Source organism: Microcaecilia unicolor, chromosome 1, assembly GCF_901765095.1.
Source record: "Microcaecilia unicolor chromosome 1, aMicUni1.1, whole genome shotgun sequence".
NCBI lineage: Eukaryota > Metazoa > Chordata > Amphibia > Gymnophiona > Siphonopidae > Microcaecilia > Microcaecilia unicolor.
Window position 1 is genome coordinate 744,349,563 of NC_044031.1, and position 25,541 is coordinate 744,375,103.

At 44.5% G+C, this 25,541-nt stretch overlaps 1 protein-coding gene across 1 annotated transcript in view; it reads right to left on the reverse strand.

Moving 5' to 3' along the window:
* Positions 1-25,541, reverse strand: part of AGBL1 (ATP/GTP binding protein like 1) — a 1,046,841-nt gene that overhangs the window by 817,837 nt on the left and 203,463 nt on the right. Inside the window, exon 10 of the mRNA XM_030192481.1 lies at positions 12,434-12,550. Within this exon, the coding sequence (XP_030048341.1) occupies positions 12,434-12,550 (117 nt within the window). The remainder of the gene's footprint in view (positions 1-12,433; positions 12,551-25,541) is intronic.

Below are 25,541 nucleotides of genomic sequence, written 5' to 3' on the forward strand. Positions count from 1 at the left end.
TTTGCCGCACGTCCATTTTCCGTCCCCTTCAAAAAAGGCCCTTTTTCCAGGATGCGGTAAAAACTGGCCCAGCGAGCACCCAAAAAACATGTTGGCACTGCCGTAGTTCCACTTTTTGCCGCAGCTTAGTAAAAGGGCTCTCCAATGTCTGAATCTTCCAAAATGATATTGCAGAACACCAAGCAGTAGTGTCATGATTCTATCAATAGGCGGCAGGCTGCCAAATAAGATAAAAAGTTTTAAATCAGACAAAAATCCTACAAGGCTTCTTTGCAGGGGCGTAGCTACGGGTGGGCCTGGATGGGACCAGGCCCACCCAATTTAGCCTCAGGCCCGCCCGCCCACCCAGAGTCCGAGTCCATCCCCGTCCGTCCGTATCTTCGAATCCTCGCCCGCAGCGGTGAACTGGCGGGCAGGCGCTATGCTCAAGCAGTAAAAGCAGCAAGCCGGCAGGTTTGAGCTCATCCTTCGCTTCCCTGCCTTCTCTGCGTCCCGCCTTCCTGTGATGTCATTTCCTTTCAGGCGGGCGGGACGCAGAGAAGGCAGGGAAGCGAAGGACGGACTCAAACCTGCCGGCTTGCTGCTTTTACTACTTGAGCATAGCGCCTGCCCGCCAGTTCACCGCTGCAACCTCAGGAGTGGAGTGCAAGTGAGCCAGCCCACTGTAAGGAAGCCATTTGATAAATTTCTGTTTCCACTCCCCTGCGCAGCCGTCGCGTCGCCGTTCATTCAAAACACAGCAAGCAAACCTGTGAGCTGCTGCATCCACATTGTTGTTCTTTGCCAAGAGATGAGAGATGCTGCGAAGGGGGAGAGAGGGGGGTGGAAAGAAACAGGATGGATGGGGGAAATTCTGGCCACAGGAGAGGGGGGCAAGACAAAAGAGAGAAGTGACAGGAAGATGTTGGGAGAGGGTGAAGGGTGGGGAGAAGAGAGGGAGCAGATGCTGGGCTAGAAGGGTGGAGGGAGAGAGACATTGGGAAATGTGGAACCATGTGGGAGAGGCCAAGGGGGTGGCAAGGAAATGAACGCGTGGAGGATGGTGATTACAGGGGAAAGAAATATGGTAAGGGGGAATAGATTGAAGATGGCAGGGAATGGATGGCTGGGGAAGTAGACAGATCGGGAATAGGACAACTAGTGGGTGAAAAGGAATCTGAGAGGTAACTGAAAAGTAAAACAAAGGAAAAGGGGTTAGACAGGATAAAATTTGGGTGGACAGAGCAGAAAAGAAAAAAAAAAGAGAGGAAGGAGCTAAAATGGAAAGGTTAATATGTCAGAGGCAAGTGAAGTGAGGGAATGGAACAAGAGAGGAGAAAAAGACAAATGGACAGCAGCTGCTTGAAGGAGAAATAGAAGAAAGATTGGAAAGTTCAAAAGAGAAACTGGATCAACATGATGGAAAAACAAAATGACCAGACAACAAAGGTAGAAAAGGCATTTTATTTTGAATCTTAAATGAAATATGATAGCTTAAGAAATGTGCATAGTGGATGTCACTTTCCTCATGAGCTAAAGTGTTTCTGTTTCTATTTTGAGTTGGGAGGTGCTGGGGGAGAGGGGGAGGAAGGGGCGGGGCAGAGAAAATTTTGTGCCCACCCACTTTGGGCTCTGGCCCACCCAAAATTGGCTGTCTGGCTACGCCACTGCTTCTTTGCATTATGTTTTATTTGCATGACTTTGTTCCTTCTGCCCATCATTTGTTGGAAGCCTTATTTGGTCCACTCAACTCTGATTTTGGGTGTTCTTCACTTAGGATTTGTTTCCTTTCCTTTTGGTTATAAAAGTTAACACCACCATTGAATGTGTTGCTCACATAGCTTTGCAAATTTTAATACAAGCTACTACTATAAATCATTTCTATAGCGCTACCAGTCGTATGCAGCGCTTCACAATTTAACATGAAGAAAAGACAGTCCCTGCTCAAGAGAGCTTACAATCTAAATCAGGACAGACAGACAGGACAAATAAGGGATAAGGGTAGGACAGGCAGATAGGACATATGGGAAGGGACTAATGAAGAGAGGAAGACAAGATAAAGGTTATGAGCAGGTGACAAGTTAGGAATTAAAAGCAGCATCAAACAGGTAGGCCTTTAGCCCGGATTTGAAGGCGGCCAGGGATGGAGCTTGACATAATGGCTCAGGAAGTCTATTCCAGGCATAAGGTAAGGCAAGATAAAAGGAACAGAGTCTGGAGTTAGCGATGGAGGAGAAGGGTACAATTAGGAGAGATTTGCCTAGTGAACGGAGTTCCTGGGAAGGAGTGTAGGGAGAGAGGAGGGTGGAGAGGTAGTGAGGGGCAGCAGAGTGAATGCACTTATAGGTCAATAACAGGAGCTTGAACTGTATGCGGAAACGGATAGGGAGCCAGTGAAGTGACTTCAGAAGAGGGCTGATATGGGCATAGCGACTTTGGCGAAATATTAATCGTGCAGCAGAATTTTGAACAGATTGAAGAGGAGAGAGATGGCTGAGTGGAAGACCTGTGAGAAAGCAAGTTGCAGTAGTCCAAGCGAGAGGTGATGAGAGTGTGGATGAGGGTTCTGGTAGCGTGCTCAGAAAGGAGAGGGCAAATTTTGGCGATGTTTTAGAGGAAGTTGCATTCCTATTTGCATAATAATGAGCTCCTTTGCATGCTTCAGAGCTTGTCATGATTTAATGCATATTAGAGGTCAATGTTCTGCATTAAACTGCATTATTTTGAAATAAAATGACTTATTGTCCAATAATAACTCTTCCTCTCTACGATTCTCTTCCTCTCTACGATGCCCTAATGTGTCTGTACACACGAACCTTATTCTACCACAACGTTACTGTATTTGTTCATACCGGAATTGGCGAACGCCTTTACGGTACTATGTAAGCCACATTGAGCCTGCAAATAGGTGGGAAAATGTGGGATACAAATGTAACAAATAAAATAAATAATTGGGCACTAACAAACTTTGGGGGTCTTTTATTAGTGGTGTACCTAGCGGATTTGACACCTAGGGCCGATCATTTTTTATCACCCCTCTCCTCTATATGAAAAAAGTATTTTTAGTAATAATCGTGACATTTAATATATTTGTTATATTTATATCCCACATTTTCCCACCTATTTGCAGGCTCAATGTGGCTTACATAGTACCGTAAAGGCATTCACCAGGTCCGGTAAAGAACAAATACAAGGTTATGGTGTGGTCGAATAAGGTTCATGTGTTTCAGGCATATTGGGATCAAGGGGAGGAAAGGTAATGTAATGATTTTACGAGCTTTGGTTTTGCTGTGTTGCAGAGTGTAGGCACTTATGTTGGGTCGGTAGGGTATGCCTTTTTGAACAGGTTGGTTTTTAGTGATTTCCTAAAGTTTAGATGGTCGTAGATTGTTTTCACCGCTTTTGGCAATGCGTTCCATAGTTGTGTGCTTATGAAGGAGAAGCTGGATGCATAGGTTGATTTGTATTCGAGTCCTTTGCAATTTGGGTAGTGGAGGTTTAGATATGTTCATGATGATCTGATTGTGTTTCTAGTTGGTAGATCTATGAGGTCTGTCATGTATCCTGGGATTTTGCCTTAGATAATTTTGTGGTCAGAAAAGAGACAGTAAAATTAAAAAAAAAGACCTAACAAATACCAATCAGCACTTTACAAATTAACACATAGAAATAAAACAAAATGTAAAATAAGATAATACCATGTTATTAGACTAACATATTTTTCAATTAGCTTTGAGAGGCCCAAGCCTCCTTTCTCAGGTCAATACAGCATACTGCTGTTACGCCTGTCCTGACATGAGGAAGGGGGTTTTGGTCTCTGAAACGTAGGGCACAGCTTACTAAGGTACGTTATTTTTTTTAGCTCACCTACACTTAACGCACGTGCTAACCATGCAGGCGCCTATAAGGATATTGTAGGCACGTACATGGTTAACGCGCATTAAAAACGTTAACATACCTATAATGCTGCTTAGTAACCAGGGCCCTTAGTCAAAAATATAATAAAATTAGTCCAATAAAAAGGTCATCTTACTTCCATTTTCTGTTTATAATTACTACTAACCATCCTTCTATTTCCTCAAATTGCTCGGATTTCTTTTTCTCATAAAAGCGCTTTCACTCCTCTTCTAAATCACCAGTTTATAGCGCAGTGCTCTTTTTTCCTATGTTACCCTCACTTAGGGGTCTTTTTATTAAGTTGCACTGAAAAATGGCCTGCGGTAGTGTAGACACGTGTTTTGGGAGCGCACAGAATTGTTTTTTAGCGCAGCTATAGAAAATGCCTTTTTTTTTGCCAAAAATGGACGTGTGGTAAAATGAATATTGCCACGTGTCCATTTTGGGTCTGAGACCTTACTGCAAGCCAGGTCTCTCATGGTTAACCGAGCGGTAATGGTCTACGTGCATCAAATTCCACTTGACGCGCGTAGCTGCCGTGCGTCAGAAAATACAAAAATATTTTTCAGACGAGTGTAGCGGATGCACGACAAAATTGAAATTATCGCAAGGGCCACACGGTAACTGGGCAGTAACTTCAATTTGGCGTGTGTTGGACGCATGTAGGCGCCTACATGGCTTAGTAAAAGGGCCCCTTAGCGTACAGCTCTTTTCAGTACAAGCTGCATCTTCCTCAATGAGTTTGTCTTTCTTCCTCCCTTTTCTTCTTACTCACCAGCACAACTTTTAGTTTCCCCTGTAGTTTTTTTGCTTTTAAATCAAATTACCCTCGCTTGCGTCTGTCTCTTTTAAATCGCCGTGCATGTTCTTAGATGTTAATACGCAGCACCTTTTTTCGTCACCATACTACTCACTGTTTATCACTATCTCCCTTGTATCACTTCGCGATGGCACTTTTGTGGACCAGTAGTTCTTTCCTGCGCAATTCTTTACACATTTACGCAGTACACCACAGTCTTCCCACCTAACATTGCCATACTTCTTAACAGTGTATTCATATCTGCGTGCTGGTGGTACCTTTTTTCACGTTTGTTTTCACGTCGTTCACATTCATACAACAGTCATATAGCCGTTGTAACTTTCCCTGATATCAGTCTCCGTCTCCCTTTTCCTTCCAGGTTTTTTTTCTGCACCGCGTCATATACGTCCACCAATCACTAGTCTTTCAAGTATACATTTTATATCTTTACACACAGATCTTTTATTATTTTTTGAGTTTTGGTGTTTGTCTCCACAGTCTTTGTTCAGTCATCACATTAAACAACATTTCAGTTTCTCTCTTACTGAAACATTCCTGTGGATTTCCTTGATTAAGTCACACCAGCTGGTTAACATTTATACAATTTATTGTCTATTCCTACTCTCCCTTCTTTTCTTTATTGATTTGGTATGTTCTTTCTCCCATAGGGGCCCTTTTACTAAGCTGTGGTAAAAAGTGGCCTGCGGTAGTGTAGGCGTGTGGATTGGGCGTGCACCGGGGCAGTATTTACCACATCTACAAAAAGGGCTTTTTTTTTTAATGGGACAGGAAAAGGGCCTGTGGTAAAAATGAAACCAGCACGTGCCCAAAACCGGCCTGAGCCCTTAACGCCACCCATTGATCTAGCAGTAAAGGCTCATGCGCTACACGCGCGGTGACCGGTTGGTGCACGCCATGTGACGATTACTGCCGGAACCGGCACACGTAGGATGAAATAAATAATTCATCCACGCATTATGGGCGCATGCCAAATCTGAAATTACCGCTAGGAGGGAGCGCTGGCCTGGCAGTAGTCTCACTTGGGCGTGTGCTGCATGTGCGTAGCACCTACCGCGGCTTAGTAAAAGGGTCCCATAATCTTTTGATTTCACCTTCAAGCTGCCATCATATACAGGTTAACACCATGTGATATATTTTAATGATATGTTTGTCTGTACCCTACATTTTTTGTATCAGTAAATTTTGTTAAATGATTCCGTATCTTACAGCTCACTTTGCTTTTTTAGACGGCTCTTTTGCAGCTCTTCGTTGTTGTTAGTTTTTATATATGTTTCTACATACATGCTTTTGCACTCTATTTTTATGTTTTTGTACTTATGTGTTTTTTATTTTGGTTTTTAGACTCCTCACACAGGCATTGCTCCCGAAACAAGGTGCCGTGTTGAGTCCCATCTTATTTACAATAAAGGAATCATTTTCTACACTCCGTCTCCTTGACTTTTTGGAAGAGTCCTGTTGATCATACTACTCCCCTGTTGTTGTACTGTTTATAATTAACACAGCTACAATACTACTTTACCCAAAGCAAAAAAAAAATAAAAAATAAATTAATAAATAATATTTTGTTATCTACCATTGTTGTCTCTGGTTTCTGCTTTCCTCATTTTCTCTTCCTTCCATGAGTTCCATCCAGCATCTGCCCTCTTTCTCTGCCCCTTCCATCCATTGTCTGCCCCATCCTCCCTTCCATCCAGTGTCTGCCCTCTTTCTATGCCCTTTCCATCCACTGTCTGCCCTCTCTCCTCTTCCATCCAGCATCTGCCCTCTTTCTCTCCCCCTTCCACCCAGTATCTGTCCTCTTTCTCTGCCCCTTCTATTCATTGCCTTCCCTCTCTCTTCCGTGCATCCAGAGTCTGCCCTCCTTTTCTGTTCCTTTCATCCACTGCCTTCCCTCTATGTTCCATCCATCCAGAGTATGCCCCTTTTTTCTGCCCCTTTCATCCACTGTCTCCCACACCCCCTTCCATCTACTATCTGCTCTCTCCCCCTTTCCATATGGCACTTGCAGCCCTCTATTTCTCCATTCAATCCAGCATCTACCCAACTTCTCTTCCCCTCCCATCCAGCCTGTGCTTCCCCTCACTTGATCCAGCATCTCCCCGGCTCTTTACATCTGTATCTCCAATCTCCATTTGAAGATTCTCCTCTCTCTGTCCCTTCTCAATGCTGCTGCTCCAAACTAGCAGCAAAAAAAAAAAATGTTAACGTTAGTCAGAACAGGATAATCACGGGACCTGCACCTACCTGTGGCTGCCAGCTCTGCTCTGGAAATGGAAGTGACGTCAAATCGGCAGCCGTGGGACTGAATGGAGACCCCGCGATCGGTCATCAATGAGGAATGCAGGAAAGATCGCCGCTGCCGGCGCTGACCTTCCCCCACTGCCGGATCGCTCTTTAAAAATGGCTGCCGAGACTTCCAGCAGCGGCCTCGCGAGACTTCTGCTGAAGTCTTGGAGGCCACCCTTGTAAGTCTCGGCGGCCATTTTGAAGAGCGATGCAGCAGCGGGAGAGTCAGCACCGGCAGCGGGCAGGAAAGACTGGGGATCTTTCCTGCCTGCCCCGAAGAATCCACTGGACCAACAGGTTGGTTGCCTTCTTCAGGTATGTACTGGACTCGGAGCCTGAGACCCTGTAGCTCGGTGGGGAGAAGAGCCGGCTCGCCCTGCACCACAGAATCTGTCTTCACAACATTTTTAGCTTGTGAAAAATTAGTTTTGCTAGTCATCTTACATATGGTTTAAAGATCAGCTATGCATTTATTATTATATGCCTAAGAAGCAAACCTTATGACAAATTGAAATCATGGTATGGATGGGCAGATTTGATATGCCATTGGTCTATGTCTAGAGTACTATTAAAAAAAATTTGTATTTTCAAACATGCCGGCTTGTGCAGCATACGGATACACACAGAGGAAGTATAATAAGGGAATAACTTTTCATAGGTAGAGTAGTCATTTGTTATAAATCGTAATCGGTGTGTTACATGGAGGGGCTGGTTATAGGGCCACCCTAACCCTGTTATATTGCTGCAGATAATTTTTGTTTTCTCCTGGAAAAGGCCTTCTAAAACAGACTTCATGTTATGAGAATCAGGTGCTCAGTGGAAGGTTCTATTTAGTTACTTATTTATGGAATTTTATCCCACATTAAACATGAATTAAATTGGAACCTGGGAACATTTAATTTTTTTTCCTGGAGAGAGTAATGCATTGCCCCCCCCCCCCCAGGCTTTCTCCCTGGCTATAGCCAGCTCTGCAATTTGGGGGGGGGGGGGGATGCAGAGGTGGACAGAGGAGATAGCCTGTTGTTAAAAATTTACCAGCGCACCACTGCCTGGAGGTACCCAAGCAAGTCAGGTTTTCAGGACATTCACAATGAATATTCATGAGAGGGATTTGCATGCAGTGGAGGCAGTGCATGCAAATTTCAGTAGCTCAGTACAAGGACCCCTTTATTTGTAATAGGATGGGAGATTAAAAAAATAAAAGCACAACGCAGAAAGGATGAATTGCTATGTCATACTAATAAGGATCAAAGCTGCAGTGTCAGTAATTAATTTATAACAAGGTGCTGTACACATGTAACACCTATTAACAACTCCAGCTGTGTGCACATATATTAATTGCTGGAGGAAAAAAAAATGAACATTTGCGGATCAGTAATATTCTGAAACTGCAAAGGCACCTAATAAATAAGAAAAGGCATAAATTTTGAAGAAAAATGGTTATAAAAAAAAGAAGCGGGGGAAAAGCGAGACAGTTGAGGACGAGGAGGGAAATTGATGTATCTACAAATAAAAGTGTAGATAGATGAATGGATCGGCTAATAGAAATGGCAGAATTAATGGTTCAGATGGACATAGGACTCAATACACAAACACATACATCAGTGCACTCTTGACAAGTGAATCCACCCTCTATCCGTCCTGTAAAGAGCAGCGTCTACTGCCAAAACTCATCCACAGAAACCATATTTCCTGTGTTTGTAATACATAATTTCAGTTTGATATACTCTGCCTAGCCGAGACATTTGGAGGTTATATATGTACTGTACCATACCCGGTCCTTTTATGGGAGCATGAAATACTGTATACCTGCAGCAAGCAGGGCCATGACAGAGAAAGTGGTTTGAAAGAGAGAGAGATAGGTGTAATAAATTAATTGGGAAAAGTAAATTCCTCAATGCCACTGGGATAATTTAAGAAGCAAACATCACCTAAATTAATGAAGAGCTGCTATACTTCCTACTTCTCAGTAATTAACTGGGAACACTTAGGCTTCTTCTCATTTCTTACAATGCTGCCAGCAAGGACAAAGATCGTTGTTATTAGAGATGTGCACAGTTTTGTAAAAGGGAGGTCTGTCCCTATCTCCCCACTTAGGAGCTGATGAAATAAAATGTACGCAGGCTTAATTGATTTGATTTGCTTACTTTATTTATTTTTTGTCTATTAGATTGTAAGCTCTTTGAGCAGGGACTGTCTTTCTTCTATGTTTGTGCAGCGCTGCGTACGCCTTGTAGCGCTATAGAAATGCTAAATAGTAGTAGTAGGCTTTGCACGGGGTTAGTGTGGCTTTTGGAAGTGCACAATGCAGAAAAACATTTTGGACAGCCGCTAACCTGCACAAAGCCGTGGACGCACGGCACATTTTCGAAAACGGTAATAAGGCTTATTCACTAGTCTGTGCAGATGCAGAGAAGCTCGCTCAGCGTGAAAGCCTGCCCACAATGCTGGGAAATTAACGCTAATTCTGAGGAGGTGCCGAGGACCAGCAACTTTTGTCCTGGCTTCAGAGCAGTGGCTGATCTAAGGTGAGGCGCAGCACATCACCTCAGCTTACCCTCTGCTCCGAATGTCCCCAGACTCCTCACCCCCCCCTTACCTCCAATTCCCTCACCCTTCGAGATGGCTCCTGTCCCCGAACCCTTACCCCTTGACACCCAAAGGCTGCCATCTTGCAAAATGGTGCTGCCTGACCCCGTGCAATGCATCCTGGGATGGATGATGCATGCTCAGTCTGCCAAATAAGGGTATTGTGGAGTTTGTCAAATTAGGCAAAAATGCTCTTATTTGGCAGACTGATGCTGCCACATATATTCCTGGATGTACCGCGAGGGACAGGTGCTGCAGTTTTGCAAGATAGTGGCACAGGGGCAGAACCAAGTGACCAACACTCGTGCCCCCATTTTTTTTAATATTAATGTATTAATTTCTTATGCACTGCCTGCAAACCTGAAAGCTATTGAAGCATTTTACAATTAGGTATGGTAGATACTTTCTGTCCAGGTAAATGGTGGCGGTGGGGGGGAAGAGTCAGAATCAGGATCCACTAGACAACGATTGAGTTTGTTTGGAGTGCTGGGGTGGATAGGGGACTGGGGCTCATTTTGGGGGTGAGGGATATCTCTGGGGTCAGGATATGGAGATGGGGATCATTTTAGGAATGTTGGGTGGTTCACTAGACCACCAGGGATATTTTGAGGCACATTGGGAGGTGGGGAGATGGGACCTGTGACTTTAGTGGGATTTTTTCTAATCTCTCCCCTTTTGTCAATGTGTGAGCTAATCCCTACCACTCCCTACCCCCACCCCCTCCACCCCCAGTCACTCATGCACTGACTGGAAAGGAATCGTAACATAGTAGATGACGGCAGGAAAAGACCTGCACGGTCCATCTAGTCTGCCCAACAAGATAAACTCATATGTGCTACTTCTTGTGTATACCTTACCTTGATTTGTATCTGCTATTTTCAGGACACAGACCGTAGACGGCTTGCCCAGAACTAGCCCCATTTTCAGGACACAGACCGTAGAAGTCTTGCCCAGAACTAGCCCCACCACCCAAACACCAGCCCCGCCTCCCAATCTCGGCTAATCTCGTTTGTCAGCTGCATATTACTGTTGTGATGTGTGCAGTTTTTCTGACAATGCACACTTTTTAATGCAGCAATAATTTGCATGCTCTTTGCTTACTAGATCAGGGAGCTCAAATTTTGTGTTAGGCTTGCATTAGGAAACCAAACTTTATGGGTCAGCATATGGCTATAATGTAGTCTTACTGCATATCTCGCTCATGAGTATTTATTGTGGATATCCTGAAATCCTGACTGGCTGGGTGCCTGCATGACCAGGGCCCAGATGCACTAAGATCCCCATTAAGAATCCATTTGTATTTTCAAATCGGTAAAAGTTACCAATTTGGAAATATAGATGGGATTCCCAAAGAGAATCGCATGCAAATGAGCTGCCCGTTGCTTTTGCGACCCAGCTCATTTGCATGTGATATGGGGGAAGCCAGTCGGCCAGCTGAGCATGCGCACAGCAGCCCATCACTAAGCGTGGCTGCTCCACGCATGCTACCAGGGCCGCCGAGAAGGGGGGACAGGGGGAACAAAAGTCCCCTGGCCCGGGCCTCCGGAGGGGGCCCAGCGCCGCCGACATCCAGCCCGCCCGCCCTCCATCGCTCCGTCGCTCCCGGAAATTAAGTGCTCCTCCCTCACCTTCGCGCAGCAAGCAGCAGCAGGCCACTCCTTCCTTCTGTGTCCCGCCCTGACGTAACATCAGGCGAGGGCGGAGCACGGAAGGAAGGAGAGGTCTGCCGGTGCTTGCTGCGCGAAGGTGAGGGAGGCGCTAAGGTTAGTGCAGAGGCCCCGCCGGCTGCGGGTGGAGGGGGGCCTGGCGACCTCGGGGGGGGGGGGGGGCAACCTCGGAGAGGGGCCCGGGGCGGACCTGTCCCGGCCCAGTCTCTCGGCGGCCCTGCATGCTACAGATGGCTCTATTACACGCAGACAAGCGTGCATGAGAGCCAGCATAGCCGGGAGCTGGGAGTGAGGGTCTGCTGATGCCAGGAGCTTGGAGTTAGCTCCCATGGGCTCCGGGGTTCTCATCTCTCATGTGCCACCCCCGCTTCTTTGCAGGGGCAGGACAGGGCAGCGGCAGCACAAGAACTCCTGCGGCTCTCCCTCATATCTGCCTGACCCCAGACAGCTGAAGCAGGATCCTTTCCTCCCACCACAAGGACTCACCAACTCCCTACAGCCTTTCAGGTTGGATCTTTGTCACACTTTTTTTATGTTCTGATTATAAGCAGTCCTTCTGCCCTGATATTTTGCTGTGTGAAGCTCACTCAAATTTAATGGGAGGTCTGGAGCTGTTTTACTTGGTATAAATGCCCATGACTAAATTTACTACTACTACTACTTAACATTTCTATAGCGCTACTAGACGTACGCAGCGCTGTACACTTGACCATGAAGAGACAGTCCCTGCTCGACAGAGCTTAAGTCACGCAAACAGGCTATAGGCATATTCTATAAACCATGTCTAACTTTAGGTGTAGTTTATAGACTATGCCTAGGCGTATTTTGGGGGGGCACCGATTTTTAAGGTTTTTAAGAATCTATCCCTTTAAGTGCAAAAAAAAAAGTGTATTAAATTAACGTTGCTATGTTGTTGCCGAACTGAGTATTCCATACTGTTTCAGCCTAATAGCCCAGGTATGTTGGGAATGGTTTTACTTCTATTAGTTCCAAATCCAACATTTTAAAAATTAGACTAAAGAACACGACCTAACTAAACTGATAGGAAAAAGCAATACATTTTAGCCTAATGCCAACACTGACATCCTCTTCTGTACCTCATAATGGGTGACAGAGGAGAGGGTCAATTTACAGAACACAAAGGTGCATTCTTATATCTCAAAATGGACTTAAAAAGCAGTTAAGTAACTCTAACCTGGAAGTCGTGAAACAGTTCCAGGCACAGAACCTTATATTCTTGTAGTTCTTCCACAGGCCGATCAGGTTCAGGCTTTGATGTGAGCTGATTCAGATCTGTTTCCAAATCATCATCCTTTATAGATTAAAAAAAAAAGATTACAGAAAGCACATTAACATTATATAGCTTCTGGGCAGGGCCGGTCTTAGCAGTTGTGGGGCCCTGTGCTGAACAGTTCGGTGCCCCCCCCCCCCCCCAGCTTCTTGCCTAGCCCCGTGCCCACCTAACCCCGCCCCCTTTTGACAATCACATTCACATCTTGCCAGTACCAGGGTTGCCAGGTGGAAAATTTTTTTCCCACCCAAACCAGCCTAAATCCAGCCCAAAACCCGCCCAAACTCAAACCCCACCCCTAACACCCCCACCCCCGCGTCATCACCCCGCCCCGCCGTCATCAACCCCGCCCTGCCGTCATCGGCCCCGCCTCCCCCGTCATCAGCCCCACCCCCCGTCATCGGCCCCGCCCAAAACGTCACTAACCCCGCCCAAAACGTCACTAACCCTGCCCCCCGCGGCCGAAAAAACGCCCCAAAAACAGCCCAAAAGACCAAAAAGCAGCCCAAAAAACCGCAACCCGCCGCGGGTAAAAATTTCCCGTGGCGGGTCGCGGAAAACCGCCCAATTGGGCGGTAAAACCGCCCACCTGGCAACACTGGCCAGTACTTCTCTGACTCAGCCAGAGTTTTTTTCAGTGGCTGAGCTAAAGAAGTGCAGTGCAGTTGTCTGTGATTGGTCAGGGAGCCTACCTGGTGCCTAAAAGAGCACTCTTGATTGGCCGGGACTCCCTGGAGTGACAAGGAGAGGACAGCTGGTTGCCACGCACGGCACACCAATGGGAACAGTTTGTGAGGCGGAGGCGGGGGTGGATTCCAAGGCAATACAGACTACCAATGCTGCCAGCCAGGCTGCAACGTGGGGCCCCTGGGAGCGCGAGGCCCTGTGTGGTCGCCCCTGCCTAAGTCCGGCCCTGCTTCTGGGAGCTGCTAATACATGAAGTGAGTAAGCACTGATAACAGGACTTAGAAAAACAAGAATGTCCTCTGCTGTGTGCAAAATTTTAGTTCCCCCATTTGTAAAAAATGACGGAAGAGATCCTAATGGCCCTTTAGAGATTTACACTGGCTCCCTGGACCGCTGAGATGTTTAACCTCCAAAGCATTCAAGAAGGAAATTTTCAAAATCCCACAGCATTGTGATGTCTACAATACCTCTTACCCTTGATCTCTGTACCATAGGTGGTTCTCCAGTGGAGCAGCCGCTCCCAAATGAACTTCCAATGGCTCCAGTCGCTTTCTGCTCCCTCCCCCCCCCCCCCACACCCTCAACCTGGCTACGTTTCTGCTCTGCACTAATTCTCAAAGTCAGTGTTGCCAGGTGGGCGGCGGTTTTCCGCGACCCGCCGCGAGAAATTTTTGCCCGCGGCGGGTTGCGGTTTTTTGGGCTTGTTTTGGGTCTTTTGGGCGGTTTTTTAAGCGTTTTTTTCGGCCGCGGGGGGCGGGGTTAGTGACGTTCTGGGCGGGGCCGATGACGGGGGAGGCGGGGCCGGTGACGGCGGGGTGATGACGCGGGGGTGGGGGTGTCAGGTGCAGGGTTTGACTTTGGGCGGGTTTTGGGCTGGATTTGGGCTCGTTTGGGTGGGAAAAAAATTTTCCACCTGGCAACCCTGCTCAAAGTGGAAGTATGTGCTTACTTTCACATTGAAACTACCAAAGAAGATTACACCACCTTTTTGTACAGCTTCTTTTTTCTGACTAAAACCACAACATAGGGGCATGTTTACTGAAGTGAGGTCTGTTTTTGCAATTACCCCTGGATTCTACATAGCGCCTAGAGATCCGTGCCAAAATCAGTAGGGATTCTATAACAATGCCTGTATCTTAACAAGCTAATGAGCCCTGATAACAGCACTTAACAAGCAATAATGAGCACTAATCGGCACTGATTTTACACACTCTACTTGCTAAGCATATTCTGTAATGAAGTGCGCCGAACTCAGTGGCATAGCTACATGGGGCCACGGAGGTCTGGGCCCCCGTAGATTTGGCCCTGGACCCCCCCCTGCCGACGACCCTCTCGATCCCCCTCCCGCCACCAACCCTCCCCCGCCGATGCCATCCGTTACCTTTGCTGGTAGGGGACCCCAAACTCCGCCAGCCGAGGTCCTCTTCTTCCGGCATTACTCCTAAGTCTACCATCCCGCAACCTCATGTCCACTAGTTTTACTGCTTTCCCTTCTCTGGAAAATATTTGTTTCTATATTAATACCTTTCAAGTATTTAAATGTCTGTATCATATTTCCCCTGTCCCTCCTCTCCTCTAGGGTATACATATTCAGGTCTTCCATTCTCTTCTCCAATGTCCTTTGGCACAAGTCCCATATCATTCTTGTCACCTTCCTCTGGACCGCTTTAAGTCTTGGATAAATTTAAGTCCATGGATAAATCTTTCTTATCTGTTCCCTTCTCCACTACTGCCAACTCCAGACTTCGCGCCTTCTGTCTCGCTGCACCCTACGCCTGGAATAAACTTCCTGAGCCCCTACGTCTTGCCCCATCCTTGGCCACCTTTAAATCTAGACTGAAAGCACACCTCTTTAACATTGCTTTTGACTCGTAACCACTTGTAACCTCCTCTCCTCCTTCCTGTACACATTAATTGATTTGATTTGCTTACTTTATTTTTTGTCTATTAGATTGTAAGCTCTTAGAGCAGGGACTGTCTTTCTTCTATGTTTGTGCAGCGCTGCGTACGCCTTGTAGCGCTATAGAAATGCTAAATAGTAGTAGTAGTAGTAAGTCTTCTTACATCTTTAGCAAGATACGGCCTTCAAAACTGAACACATTACTCCAGGTGGGGCCTCACCAATTACTTGTACAGAGGCATCAATACCTCCTTTCTTCTGCTGGTTACACCTCTCTCTGTACAGCCCAGCATCCTTCTGGCTACGGCCACCCCCATGTCACATTGTTCTGTTGCCTTCAGATCCTCAGATACTTTCACCCCAAGATCTCTCTCCCTGTCTGTGCATATCAGCCTCTCACTGCCTAGCACATATGTGTGCCTTGGATTTCTACTCTTTAAGTGCTTCACTTTGTACTTCTTTGCATTGAATTTTAATTGCCAAACATTAGACCATTCTTCTAACTTCTACAGATCCTTTTTCATGTTTTCCACTCCTTCCGGAGTGTCCACTCTATCACAAATCTTGGTATCGTCCTCAAAAAGGCAGACCTTACCTTCTACACCTTCGTCAATATTGCTTACAAATATATTGAACAGAATTGACCTCAGCACCAATCCCTGAGGCACTCCACTACTCACCTCTCAGTCCTCCGAGTCAATTCCATTAACCACTACCCTCTGGCATCTGTCTGTCGACCTCCTATGAGGAACCATGTCAAAGGCTTTGCTGAAATCTAAGTAGATTACATCTAGCACATGTCCTCGATCCAATTCTCTGGTCACCCAGTCAAAGAAGTCAATCAGATTCATTTGGCACAATTTACCTTTGGTAAAGCCATGTTGTCTCAGATGTTATAACCTATTGGATTCCAGGAAATTCACTATCCTTCCCTTCAGCATCTCTTCCATTACTTTTCCAATAACCAGAGTGAGGCTTCCCAGCCTGTAGTTTCCAACTTCTTCTCTGTCACACATCTGCTCTTCTCCAATCCCAAGGAACCTCCCCGTCTCCAAAGATTTATTAAACAAAGTTTTAAGAGGGCTTGGCAGAACCTCTCTGAGCTCCCTCAATATCCTGGGATGGATCCCGTCCAGTCCCATGGCTTTGTCCACCTTCAATTTTTCAAGTTGTTCATATAGGAAGTGGGAAATGGACCAATGACTCCAGGGAGACGGGACTATGGTGATAAAGGAAACAGCTTTGTTCACAGACTCGACACAGTACGGTGTTTCGGCCACAGGCCTGCCACAGGAGTCTTGAATGATCCTCGCAGCTTGAAAAATAGATATGCTAATGTGTAGTCTTGATAAAGACTTTGATGAAATAAGAAGTGTAGCGTCTCTGTATAGTCTATACAAGCCTTGTTTAATTGGGAGTTTGTGTTCATCCACCTTGGTGGATTGTCTTCCCCTTCAAGTTGTTCATAAACACTTTCTTCCATGAATGGTGCCATATCCACTCCATTCTCATATGTACCTTTGCCAGTCAATCATGGTCCTTTTCCAGAATTTTCTTCCGTTTACACAGAACAGAAGTATTTGTTTAGCAAGTTTGCTTTTCCCTCATCATTCTCCGCATAGTGGTTCACAGTATCTCTCAGTCTCACAATTCCATTTTTAGTCTTCCTCCCTTCACTAATATAACTGAAAATATTGTTGTCGCCCCACCTTACATTTCTAGCCATTTCTTCTTACGTTTTGTATAATTATAGTACAGCAAGAGGCCTTCACTGGATGCCCACCGGAAGGGTGGAAGGCCGGATTTTAGGACTCAGGCTGTAAAAATACCAGCTAGGTTTAAAAATCTATGACTACGGCTTATAGCACCTAAGTTTGCTTCCCGAAATATAACAACCTTGAGAAATAAGAATGGAACTCTCCTTCATTCCAATAAAGAAATTAGACAAGCTTTTCAAAAATTTTACCAGGAGCTTTATAAGAGATCAGATCAAGATGAATTACAAGGGGAATCTTATATGGAGGGTAGTCAAATTCCGGAACTGCAAAATGAAGACAGACAGAGGCTCAATGCTATAATCAGTACGGAAGAGGTTGGTTGGGCAATTAAACAGAGTAAATTAGGGAAAGCATCAGGTCCAGACGGATATAAAGCGGAATTTTATAAGTTGATGGGGGACTCGATTGTACCCACTCTGACTGAGGTATTTAATGAATGGATAGAGAAGGGCACATTATCAGATAATATGAATCTAGCTAGGATAGTGGTATTTCCTAAACCCCAACGAGATGAGCAGCTGGTTACATCTTATAGACCCATATCCCTAATAAATCAGGAAGCAAAATTGTTTGCAAAAATATTGGCCAAAAGATTAGGGGGGATATTACCTCAAATTATACATCCAGCACAAGTCGGATTTGTTCAAGGGAGATCAACTACAAAAAATTTGCGGAATATCTTGGCCGCCCTAGAAAGCCTAGGTCATTCCAAAGAGCAAGCTTTGATGATAAGTTTTGATGCAGAAAAGGCATTTGACAGAGTGGAATGGCCCTTTCTGTACTCGGTTCTAGAAAAATATGGGTTTAATGGCACTTTTGTGCAGGCGATTAGAGCACTATATCATAAACCAAGAGCACAGGTGTTGGTGAATGGAAATGTTACGGAGGAAATTCAGATTAGTAGAGGCACCAGACAAGGTTGTCCTTTATCACCCTTACTCTTTGCGCTTCAACTAGATCCATTAATAAGAGATATACACGAATGCGCAGCAATTAAAGGGGTAAAAATCAAAAGACAAGAATTTAAGCTAGCCGCGTTTGCGGATGACTTGTTAATGATAATTACGAAACCGAAAGATACTTTAGCGAATCTTTTGCAAATTTTTAAAGAATATGGAGACTATTCAGGATTCAAACTGAATATTGATAAGTCAGAAGCGTTACAGATTAATGTGGACATACATAAATTGTGGGGGAGAGAATTTCCATTGAAACGAGCATATAAATCCTTTCGATACTTAGGTATACAACTACCAGCTACACCAAAAGAGCTATATCAATTAAACATTGAAAAATTACTGGAACAAACTAAGCAACAACTGGACTCATGGGGCATGTTAACACTTTCGATGGTAGGGAGAATCAATTTAATTAAAATGGTGATATTGCCGAGATGGTTATATATTTTGCAGATTTTACCTATAGCTTTATTGCAGAAAGATATCAGAAGTTTGTACCGAATAATGTTTAGATTTTGTTGGGCCAAAAAAAAAAGCTAAAATACAACAAAAATACATGCTGGGAGGATGGAAGCATGGGGGGTTGGGAATTCCTAATATTAAATATTATAATATGGCATGTTTAATGCGACTAGTGAGGGATAGATTAGTCCAAACAGATGACCACACACCATTAGAGATAGAAGATGCATTGTTTAGTCCATATCATTTTGTTACTTTATTACATATGCGACATATTGAAATTCCCCATGAATTTAGACACAACACTCTACTTAAACCCGTGAGGGAGGTGTGGAAATTTATAAGCACATTATTAGGGGGAGACCCAAGGATAACGGAGCTATTAAGTATTAGAGGGAATCCAAATTTTAAACCAGGAATGGAGAATAACACTTTTAATGAATGGGAAAAATTGGGTGTGACAACTTTGACAGATGTGTTAGGAACCAATGGGGATATCAAACCATTGCCGCAGCTGCTAAACCAGGAGGAAGTGAGTTGGCATGATACTTACGCATATTATCAACTCCAACATTATATACAAAAGCTGAATAAAGAAACACTTAAACTTAGGATAGGTAACAAAATTCTCAATTTCTTTGAGGAAATTACAGAAAATGCCCCTACTATATCGCAACTGTATCAGAAAGTGTGGAGCTTAGCTCCTGAGAAGGACATGGCTCTGTTAAGACAGAAATGGGAAAAGGATATAGGAAAAGAACTGCAATCATGGGATATAGTAGCACAAATTAAAAGCATTCCAAATTTAATTGGAGGAATGGATTATAGAGAATGCGCATTTAGAATGATACATAGGGCATATTTTACTCAGATTCAACTGTATAAATCAGGGAGAATTGAAACAGCTCTATGTTTAAAATGTAATAGTGTTGAGAACTCCATATATCATGCGATGTGGACCTGTGTATTTATACAAAGATATTGGAGACAAATAACTACTTATCTTGCAGGAGTGTTATGTAGCAGAGTGGCAATGAATCCGTTACAACTAATATTGGACATGAAAGAGACACGGCCGAACTTAAATGCGGATAAAATGTTGTTACGGCGCAAATTGTGTCTGATAGCTAGGAAATGTATTATGCAACACTGGACGGCGCATAACCCGCCAAATTACTGGCATTGGCGGAACCAAGTACACCAATTATTGGTATGGGAAGCAAAAGAGGCTAAAGGAAATGACAAAAGAAAAAAGCAATTTCTTAGAATATGGGGATGTTATTTGGAACAGATGTCGCAACAGGGCAGGAGTTTGATCATTAATACTTTATGAATGAATTCTAAAAGATACCAGAATGAATAGAAATGGCAGAGGGATGCAGAGGAGACTAAGAAGAAGAGGGGGGGGGGGAGGGGGGGGGAAGGGGGGGGTAGGGGGAGGGAAGGGGGGAGGGAATAAGAAAAGAGAATTAATGGTTAAAGGTTATAAAAAATGAAGAAAGACAACATACCACCATTGTGTAAGACAAATATTGTTTTATTGTGTTGTTGTAGGATAATTGAGGAATGGAAAATATTTGTATCAGTTATATAATGTCAACAAGCTGTGGATGTGTTGATTTCTTTCATAATAAAACAGTTGAAACATAAAAATCTATGACTGGCTGATCAAGGACTTGCTTTTCCAGCAAATGAATATGTGTCCCAGCTTGAGACCCATCCACTGGAATAGTGGTGGGCTGAGTTATATAGCTTAAACTGCTGAAAAGGCACTGACTAGCCTAAAAATCTGATGATGGCCTTGTTGCTGAGCACCTGCAGAAGCAGGGCTGCTTGATAAGCCTTATTAGAATTTAGTGTGACATTCAAAAGCAGTGCAAAAGCCAAGATCAAGGAATTGATGGCTAAAATCCTAAAAAGTTTGGTTCAGAACATGGAATCTGTTGCAGTTAAAATGGCAGCCAGAGTCACAAGATATGGAACTGATCTCTTCATCTTAGAAGAGATGGTTGCACAAGATTAGGAACAACAGTCCATGTTAGGAGTTGACCATATTAGGAGTTTACAAGACAGGAAAAAGATTGAGAAACAGGTGGACACCTGACCTGTGGTTAAGATAAAAAAAGTCCCTCTCTATAGACTTGTATGGGGACCAAATACTATATAAGAAATGCAAATCTGAGCTAAAATCGGACTCTTTCCCCACCAAATCTCAGAAGGCGAAGCTCTGGCCGGTTGAACCCAGAATCTGACTGATGTATGTACTAACTTGAAGTCCTGATTGGGTGAGAATAAAAGACTATTTCTTTCACTAAACTTTTCCAGTCTCAGTTTCAATCTCTTCTTTCTCTTTAAACTGTTTCACAGACACACAAGTAACATTCTATCTCACTATTCTCTAGTCTCTGTGTTAATTTCTCTGTTTCATTTCACACCTTATATCACATAAATAGACTATCTTTTAAACTCTAGTACATCATGTGGGAGAATAGATGCCCTAGGATGTCCTTGGAAATTAGGAGCCAGAAAACAGAGGTCATATTTAAGAGACTTATTATGAGCCTTCTGAAACCCTCTCTCCACGTCCGTGGGCAAGGGTCCTGCGGGAGTCTAGAGAGGGGTAATTAAAAACAGTTTGTACTTTTGTCAGACATATCTCTCTCTTGGCTTCTTTCAGTTTCATCCGGTATTCCTCTCTGTGTTCCTCTTCTTGAGTTTTTCTATATTTAATGAATGTCAACTCTTTTGCCTTTATTTTCTCAGCCACTTTCTTGGAGAACCATATTGGTTTCCTTTTTCTCTTGCTTTTATTTACTCTCCTTACATAAAAGATAGTGAATAAGCCAAGGTCTCTATTTTAAAAAAAAAGTTCTGGGGCAAACAATGACACACGGTTTGCTAAAATAATCAAATTCAGTTTGATACAACAGTCAAATTCAGCTAGAAATGAACTTTTCTCCTGTAAATCTAAATATTCCCAATAATTATAGCAGTCTCTGCAATGTAAATGCAAATTAAGCCAGTTGGAAGACTAAAGCTGATTTTTTTTTTACCTAGGCCTAGCAATGAAAAATAAACCGGGCAGAACTTGTCCACAGTATATAGCCAGATATAGAATACTACAGCTAGAGTTAGCAGGGTAAAGGGCAAGAAACAGTTTGAAAAGGCTGTACTCACTATTATCAGAGCTAGGCAGAAAGGCCTTTTTTGGGGTCTGGGTTACAAGACAGAAAAGTACACCACAATACAGATTCACTGGACAAATTAATTAAACAGTAAGCAATAAAGTCCAGATATATCAGGTAGCTAAACCTGTAGCCAGAAAGTTGAGAAATTAAGAATAAAAATATCAGAACACTTAGCAGTATTATGGTTCAGGTCCAGTATATGAAATGCATCAAAGAAATCTGTCTCTATGTACAGCCCTTCCTCCTCCTGCTGTGCAGTGATTACCTCCCAGTGAATCAGCCAAGTTCTCTATCAAAAAAGGTTCTGGGGCAAGAAATGACACACAGTTTGCTAAAATAAACCATTATTAAGATGGACTTGGGGAAAATCCACTGCATATTTCTAGAATAAGCAGCGTAAAATCTGTTTTACTTTTTTGGGTTCTTGCCAGGTACTTGAGACCTGGATTGGCCACTGTAGGAAACAGGATACTGGGGCTTGATGGACCTTTGATCTGTCCCAGGATGGCAATGTTCATGTTCTTATGTTCTTAACCTTGGGGCTTCCAGCCCCCACCCCCGATCAAGCTCCTCCACACACAGACACAAGGTAGCCCCTATCCCTGATCAAGGCTCACTGAAGGGGAAAACCCCATTCAATCAAGCCCCCCGCCCCACAAGGGAAACCCTATCTGATTCCCCTAATCAAGACCGCACAAAGGTCAAGCCTACACCTTCCCCCATGGACGTAGTTTGGGGGGACGAAGAGGGGCATTGCCCCCCCAAATGCAGGGCTGGTGCAAAGCTGCAGGCAGCTCTTCCTGCCCTCAGCTCCTGGACAGGCTTCCTCTTCGTTCCTTCCTGCCTCCCCCCCCTCACGTGTGTTTAAACCTTTTATTTTCCTCGCAGCGACGGCAGTGAAGCACACAACACAGTGGGGTTGCCTCCAGCCTTTCCCTTCCCTCACTCAGTGTCCCGCCTTCTTGTAATGATGTATTTCCTGTTTCCACGAGGGTGGGACACTGTGTGAGGGAAGGGAAAGGCTGGAGGCAAGCCCGCTGTGTTGTGTGCTTCACTGCCGTCACTGCGAGGAAAATAAAAAGGTTAAACACTCACGGTGGGGGGGCAAGAAGGAATGGAGAGGAAGGCTGTCGGGGAGCTGAGGGAGGGCAGGGAGAATTGCTGGACATGGGTGGGAGGGGAGGGGAGGGGTAGAGAAGAGATTGCTGGACATGGAGAGGATGGGAGGGCAGGGAGAGAGAGGAAAATTGCTGGGTATGGATACATGAATGGAAGGGGCAGGGAAGAGAGGAAAATTGATGGATATGGATGGATGGAGGAGAGGGCAGGGGAGAATGGTGAGTTGCTGGACATGGATGGATGGATGGAGGGGAGGGAAGTCAGGAAGGAGATGCACATGGATGGAGGGGAGGGAAGAGAGGAGAAATGCTGGACATGGATGGAGTGGAGGGCAGGGAAGAGAGGAGAAATTTTGGACAAGGATAGAGGGAAGGAAAGACAAAGGAAGGAGATGCATATGGATGGAGTGGAACGGAGAGAGGAGTAATGCTGAACATGGCTGGAGGGGAGGGAAGACAGAAGAAGTAGATGTACATGGATGGAGGGGAGGGGAGTGAGGAGAAATGCTGGATATGGATGGAGGGTAAACTGTTGAATTTAAGGGCTGGATCGGAACACTTTGAGGGCAGATACTGAATCTGGAGGAAGGATAGGGACAGGGCTACAGATGGTAGACAGGACGCATAAGGAGGATGGTGGACATGGTGAGTGAAAAAATATCAAATGGAGAGAGACACTAGATTAAACAGAAGATACTGGTACCAAAACGAATAGAAAAACTAAATGATCGGACAACAAAGGTAGAAAAAAAGTATTCTATTCAGAATTTATTAGCTGGAATATGCCAGCTTTTGGAAATGTATAATTACTATGTATCCGTTTATCTCTGGTAATTATATCTAAACTGACTCTCACCAAAACCCTCTGAGGGTGCTCTTTAACAAAGAAGCTAATGAAGAATAATATCAGTAGTGGACGAATGTTTTTCTGGTTTTGGTGAGAGTCAGCTTTTGGAAATGTGCATCTGTGATATTTTGCATGTAAGTTTCAATTTTTCTGGTATTGCCTGCATGCTGAGTCTGACTTGAGTTAACTTTCCAGTTCAGTATTTTGCCTTCATATTTTTTTTTATTTTTAGTTCCTTGTGTCATATCTGTTGTGTCTTGTGGCTGGTATAAGTATTCATAATCATTAGCGTAAGTCCATGCCAACAGCTACCACATATTTAACACCTGTGCTAACTGCTTATCACAGCTTAATCTGTGTGTAACAGAATGTTGTGTTCTTGTGTTCCCCCTTTTTCTGTGTGTTATTTTCTCCCCTGATATAACTCTTAAGTTCACTACAAAGAAATTAAAAATATGTAACTTGGGGAACTGTGTGCTTACTTTCACCTGCACACACAGTGAGCAATTTTTAGACATCCAATCTACGTGTAAAATGCTTTTTAGCTATGAAAATTGCCTTTTGAATAAAACGGTTGAGAAACTGTACATCATCGTGGCTTCTTAGATTGTCTCAGGAGATTCTATTAACTTTCCCTCATTAAAGGGGGAAGTTATCAAGGTGTAGTAAAAAGTAAACTATTAACACACCTTGATTCACCAGGTAGCTGACGTTTATGGTAAAAGAATAATGTTGCATGTGAGCCACCTTGCAAGCTCAATTCTTGCAATGCCCAGGAGCATCAGGCTGCCAAGCTGCAGCCCATTGCTCCCAGGCCACATGTTAAAGGGGCTGGCACCACACTACAATAACAGTGGCCAGATTGCCCCCTCCCCCTGGCTCCCACACAAATGAAGGACTCCCCCTTATGCTGCCCCAAAGAGACCTTCCCAACCTGAAGGACCACCCCTACTGGTCAACCACCTCTCCGCAAGTGTCTCCTCCCCCAACTGAAGCCCTCCCCCAAGCTGGTAGCCCCTTTCCCAGCCCACCACCCTCCTGAAGGCCCCTCCTGGGTCTAGCTTAGAATAAATCACTGGTGTGTAGTAGTTTGTACAACAGCAATCACCACCAGTCACTCCTACCTTTGCTGGTCCCTACTTCCAAAATGGTGCCAGCAACCTTTAGCACCAGAAGGTCATGTTTCCTACTCGCACCACTAGACTCCAAGGATTTAGACTAAGGTAGGCTCATGGGAGAGAACTTTTGAGAATGAAGGGGCTTGGGATAGGGGCTACTGCCTTGGGACGGTTGTTTGAGGGTGGGGATATTTGCAGGGGGTTGGCCACTAGAAGGCCCTTTGGGTTGGGGAGGTCCTTGATTTGAAAGAGAGCCCAAAAATGGCCTTTCAGTTGGGGGAGGGAGAGGCACGCCGACTACTGCTAAAGAGGATGAGTGCTTGCCCCTTTAAGGGACAGTCCGGAAGCATATCTGTGACTACTTCCAGGCAGTAAAATAACCCCAGATGTTAGCTAGATTTTTTTAACAGCTATAGCACAGCTTCCAGTGTGCTCCCAGCGCACATTGCAAGCCATGGTATAATATTTATATATGAACTGCTTTACATACATCTCATTACTATGTAATGTAGAGTGATCTAATTATTGCTGCATTAGGGCACCACAACCAGTGTTAGATCCCTTTAACCCATGTTAAGGAGCAAATAAAATGGGTTAGTGCCAAACACCTCCTGAGAGAGGCAAGATTGATCAAAACACGGACATGTACCTTTCCATGCATTTATCTCAAAATGTGTCAAATGATTTCTATGGAGACTTAGTAAAGAGCTGAAGATGAAATTGGTGCATCCTACAATACCGCTTTGTTCTCATATTATTCGGACAATGGGATAAGGTTGTGCAGCATCACCGCAACATATTGTTAAGGCTTCAATTAGAGAAAGATGCGGCCTTGATGTCTGAAAAGTGTCATTGTTAAGCCTCTGTTGCAAAAACAAAGACTGGATTCAGCAGTTGCTAACAGCTACAGACCAATTTCTGGTGCACCTTTTTGTGTGAAATCCTAGATAAAATG